The 5,164-nt window shown below is 44.1% G+C and overlaps 1 protein-coding gene across 5 annotated transcripts in view; it reads left to right on the top strand.

Moving 5' to 3' along the window:
* Positions 1-5,164, top strand: part of CDC25A (cell division cycle 25A) — a 26,258-nt gene that overhangs the window by 12,526 nt on the left and 8,568 nt on the right. For all 5 annotated transcript variants that reach the window (XM_049642621.1, XM_049642618.1, XM_049642620.1 and 2 more), the window contains one exon: positions 2,364-2,537. In XM_049642621.1, coding sequence (XP_049498578.1) covers positions 2,364-2,537 — 174 coding nt within the window. The remainder of the gene's footprint in view (positions 1-2,363; positions 2,538-5,164) is intronic.

The raw sequence follows: 5,164 nt of genomic DNA, 5'->3' as shown, positions 1-5,164 counted from the left end.
TCTTTCTTTCTTTCTTTCTTTCTTTCTTTCTTTCTTTTTTTTTTTAGAGAGAGAGAGTTGGGGGTTGGGGGATATATATATTAAGTAGGCTCCACGCCCAGCATGGGCCCTGACACAAGTCTCAACCCAGGACCCCGAGATCATGACCTGAACTGAAATCATGAGTCAGATACTTAACCCCTGAGCAACCCAGGTACCCTGAGGTGTTTTGTTTTGTTTTTTGGGTCTTTTTTAGGTCTTTCTCATTTATTTATATTCCATATCATCCATATCATCTAGCATAACACAAACAGTTACTGCAGACTCACAGTTGCTGGAGCTATATTGGAATCGTGGTGTCCGCCCTGGATGAGTTCACAATTTCCTTTGAGACTCTGTTGAAAGCAGTGGATTCTCTTCCCCAAAATGCTCCCAGCTCTTCTAGGTTAAAAAAAAAAATCTCTGGGACGCCTGAGTGGCTCAGTCGGTTAAGCGTCCAACTTGGGCTCAGGTCATGATCTCACAGTTTGTGAGTTCAAGCCCCGCATCGGGCTCTGTGCTAACAGCTCAGAGCCTGGAGCCTGCTTCGGATTCTGTGTCCTATTCTCTCTCTGCCCCTCCCCCCACTTGTACTCTGTCTTTCTCTTTCTCTCAAAACTAAATAAAAATGTAAAAGTAAATAAATAATGTCTGGCGGTGCTTGGGTGGGTCAGTCGGTTGAGCAGCATCTGACTTGATTTTTTTGGCTCAGGTCATGATTTCACGGTTCATGGGATTGAGCCCTACGTCAGGCTCTGTGATGATAGCGTGGGGCCTGCTTTGGATTCTCTCTCTCTCTCCTATCTCTGCCCCTCCCCCACTTGCACTCTGTTTTACAAAATAAACTTTAAAAATGCTGGCGGTGCCTGGGTGGCTTGGTCGGTTAAGTGTCCGACTTTAGCTCAGGTCAGTATTTCACGGCTTGTGAGTTCAAGCCCTGCATCAGACTCTGTGCTGACAGCTCAGAGCCTGGAGCCTGTTCGGATTCTGTTTCCCTCTCTCTCTGACCCTCCCCAACTCATGCTCAGTCTCTGTCTCTCAAAAATAAATAAACATTAAAAAGAAAATCTCTGGTCTTGCTTTTCTGAAAATATCCCTTTAAAATAGACTTCAGAGGGGCGCCTGGGTGGCTCGGTCGGTTAAGCGTCCAACTTCAGCTCAGGTCATGATCTCACGGTCCGTGAGTTCGAGCCCCACGTCGGGCTCTGTGCTGACCGCTCAGAGCCTGGAGCCTGTTTCAGATTCTGTGTCTCCCTCTCTCTCTGCCCCTCCCCTGTTCATGCTCTGTTTCTCTCTGTCTCAAAAATAAATAAATATTTTTAAAAAATTAAAAAAAAAATAAATGAGCATACTTTTAAAAAAAAAAATAAAAATAAAATAGACTTCAGCAAAGTTAGGAGAAAATCCTTGGTCTCTGAGAGAGCTGGCATGGGAGTGGCACACTCTGCTGCAGATTATTGACCAGAGCATTTCAAAGAAGCGTCATTGAAATTTTAGTATCATCTTGGAAAGGAGCGGCTTACTGGGGCATAAAGAGATTCTGCATGGAAGGAAAAGCTGGGCCGGCCAAGGCACACTGAGTCATGAACCTAGAGATAAGTTTAGACTATCCCTACTGTTGGTCAGATTGGCTGCCCTTAGATGCTGGGAAATTAGTCTTAGACCAAGTGGAAAGGACTTTTGAACACAATTTTGAGGGCACCTGCTCCTCTGTGCACCCCTGCTCCCTACAGATTTACACCCTTAGCACTATTTTAACACCTTATTGACTCTGTTTTCTAGCATAGTCTAATTACATCACACCTTTTCTGGATTTAGGTGGGGTATTAAAACCTGTTGACTGCTGGGGCACCTGGGTGGCTGAGTTGATAAGCATCCTCTTGATTTCAGCTCAGGTCATGATTTCGTGAAACCTACTTGGGATTCTCTCACTCTCTCTCTCTCTCTCTCTCTCTCTCAAACTTTAAAAATAAAAAAAAAACAAGCAAGGTGCAAGTAATAAAATGGAGGGGAAGAGGCAAATCAAAAGGTGTTCCCAACCGAAAGGTGATAGTTACGTGACTCTTAGGACCCTTTGTAGACAGTGAGCTTTAGAAAAAGGGCATGGATTGTCTTCCTCCTCTCCATATGATGTCAACTCAGTTTGTATTCATTGAGCACCAGGTATTCAATGTCTAGTATGTGCTAGGCCCTACAAGAGTGCTGGGACTAGATGAATGGACAGTGTCTGTTACCTAATTTAGGGTGGATTTTAAACCATCCCAGAAAGCCCTTGGTCCATTCTCTTTACCATTCAAGTGAGCGGGTTTTAATGGAAGATGGGTCTCTTTTTTTTCCCCCACTAGGGCAATCGATGCAAGCTGTTTGACTCTTCTTCCACATGTAGCTCTGTCACCCGGTCGATGTTAAAAAGACCAGAACGATCTCAAGAGGAGTACCCATCTGGAAATACAAAGCGGAGAAAGAGCATGGCTGTGGCCAGTCCTGAAGAAGCAGCTAGTCCAGAGAAGCCCCAGGAGGTTAGTTTTGCAGGTGCCTTTTTGCTCAAGGACAATGATACTGTATTTTTCAATTCTGAAATTTCCATTTGGCTCTTTTTCTTTGCCAAGACTTAGAGTTTTCCGTTTGTTTCAAGCAGGTTGCTAATTGGCTGTTGAAGCATTTTTATGACAGCTGCTTTAAAATCCTTGTCAGATTATTCCAACATCTGTGTTGTGGTGTTGGCTTCTGTTGATTATCTTTTCCTATTCAAATTGAGATTTTCCTGGTTCTCGGTATGACGAATGACTTTTCAGTTGTATCCTGTATATTTTGGGTATTGTAAGACTGGTCTATGTAAATTTTCTGTTTTAGCAGGGCTCTGATACTGTGGGGATGATAGAAGTAGAAGTTCATGTTCCCTAGCACAGCTTCCCTTGACACATAGGGTGGCCTCGTTATTGTGGGCAGGAGTGGGAGGTCAAGTTCCCCACTAGACCACCCCAGTGGAGTGGAGGTGGGGCACTTAATTACAGCTGGGCAAGAGTTGCAAGTCTAAGCTCCCCACTTGCTGACCAGGCATGGTGTAGGGCCATCATTTTTTCTTTGGTGTTTGGCTACAGTAGTCTAAAAGTTTTCTGTCTAGGGGCGCCTGAGTGGCTCAGTCGGTTAAGCGTGCGACTTTGGCTCAGGTCATGATCTCACAGTTCGTGAGTTCGAGCCCCACATTGGGCTCCCTGCCCTCAGCACAGATTCTGCTTCAGATCCTTTTCCTCTCTCTCTGCCTTGTGCTCTCTTTCCCTTTCCTTCTCTCCTTCTCTCAAAAATAAATAAAAAACAGGTAAACATTTTTAAAAATAAAATGTTTTCTGTCTTGATAGGCTGCCCTCTTTCTAGTCCTTTGGCTAAGGAGAACAGGTTTTCCTAAAGGCTTCTTGTTTCTTTGGGCTTGCTGCTACCATCTCCTGATCTGCTTGGAACTATACATTTTCTACTACTTATGTTTGTCTCACAACTTTGTACTGTTTTTCATTGTTTATTGCTTATTTATTTTGAAGGAGAGAGAGACAGAGTGTAAGTGGGGGAGAGGCAGAGAGAGGGAGACACAGAATCTGAAGCAGGCTCCAGGCTCCGAGCTATCAGCATAGAGCCAGCCCTATGCGGGGCTCGAACTCACAAGCCGTAAAGATCATGACCTAAGCTGAAGTTGGAACCTTAACCGACTGAGCCATCCAGGCGCCCCTGTAGTGTTTTTTATTGTATCTCTAAATATTTTAATTCCTTTCTTTTAATTCAGACTTATCATGACCTAGTAAAAGTTTAGTTTTTATAAAACTTTCATCATCTCTACTCAAGTCAATTGCTCATAGTTATGGTTTGCTTTCATGTTATTTTGGAGCTTTACTAATGTATCATGAACTTCCCTGTAGGTGAGTACACAAATGTAATTATTTTTATTTTTAAAGCACTTAGGACATTAATTCATTCATTTTAAAGTTTTATCTTGAGAGAGAGAGAGAGCACCAGCAGGGGAAGGGCAGTAAGAGAGGAAGAGAGAGAATCCTAAGCAGGCTCTGCACTGTCAGCATGGAGTGTGATATGGGCTTGAACCCACCAACCACGAGATCATGACCTGAGCCAAAATCAAAGAGCTGGGCACTTAACCAGCTGAGTCACCTAGGCGCCCCAGAGCACTTTTTTGAGAGAGAGAGAGTGAGCGTGCACACACTTGCGCAAGTGAGGGAGGGACTGAGAAAGAGAGAGAATCCCAAGCAGGCTCCAGGCAGTCAGCACTGAGCCTCAGGGCTCAATCTCAGAAACCAAGAGTCAGATGCTCAGCTGACTGAGCCACCCAGGCACGCCCATGATTGCTCCATTTTTATTAACTTGTTTATATATTTTGGCTTGTATTCATAGTTTTCCTGATTTTAAAACTATTCTTCATGAAATGTCATGTTTGGCTTATTTAGAATTGCTTTTATGTATGTGTAGTTTTCCTTCATTATACTATCCTTATATCAGGTTTTGGTATTGAGGTTTGATATTAAACATTGTAAAATAACGTGGAGAATTGCCCGTGTTTTCTGCAGCATGAAAAGGTTTGAATAAACACTACTCTTAAAAGGTCTACTAGATGACAGCCATGGAAACAACTGGGGCTGGCATCTTACATTTTATAATCTGCCTTAGTTACCTAATACTTGATGAACATTTTACTTTTTCTAATTAAAAGTGGAATTTGGGGGGCGCCTGGGTGGCTCATTTGGTTGGGCGTCCGACTTCAACTCAGGTCACGATCTCACCGTCCGTGAGTTCGAGCCCCGCGTCGGGCTCTGAGCTGATGGCTCGGAGCCTGGAGCCTGCTTCGGATTCTGTCTCCCTCTCTCTCTGCCCCTCCCCCGTTCGTGCTCTGTCTCTCTCTGTCTCAAAAATAAATAAACGTTTAAAAAAAAAAAAAGTGGAATTTGGGATGCCTGGGTGGCTCAGTTTGTTCAGTGTCCAACTTTTGATTTTGGCTCAGGTCATGATCCCAGGGTCAAGCCCTGCATGGGGATCCATACTGAGTGTGGAGTCTGCTTAAGATTCTTTCTCTCTCTCTCTCTCTCCCTCTCTCTCTCTTTCTCTCTCTCTTTCTCTCTCTCTCTCTCTCTCTCTCTCTCTCCCCCCC

Source organism: Panthera uncia, chromosome A2, assembly GCF_023721935.1.
Source record: "Panthera uncia isolate 11264 chromosome A2, Puncia_PCG_1.0, whole genome shotgun sequence".
NCBI classification, from domain to species: Eukaryota; Metazoa; Chordata; class Mammalia; order Carnivora; family Felidae; genus Panthera; species Panthera uncia.
Note: the sequence above shows the minus strand (reverse complement) of the source record. Positions and strands in the feature narration are given on the sequence as shown.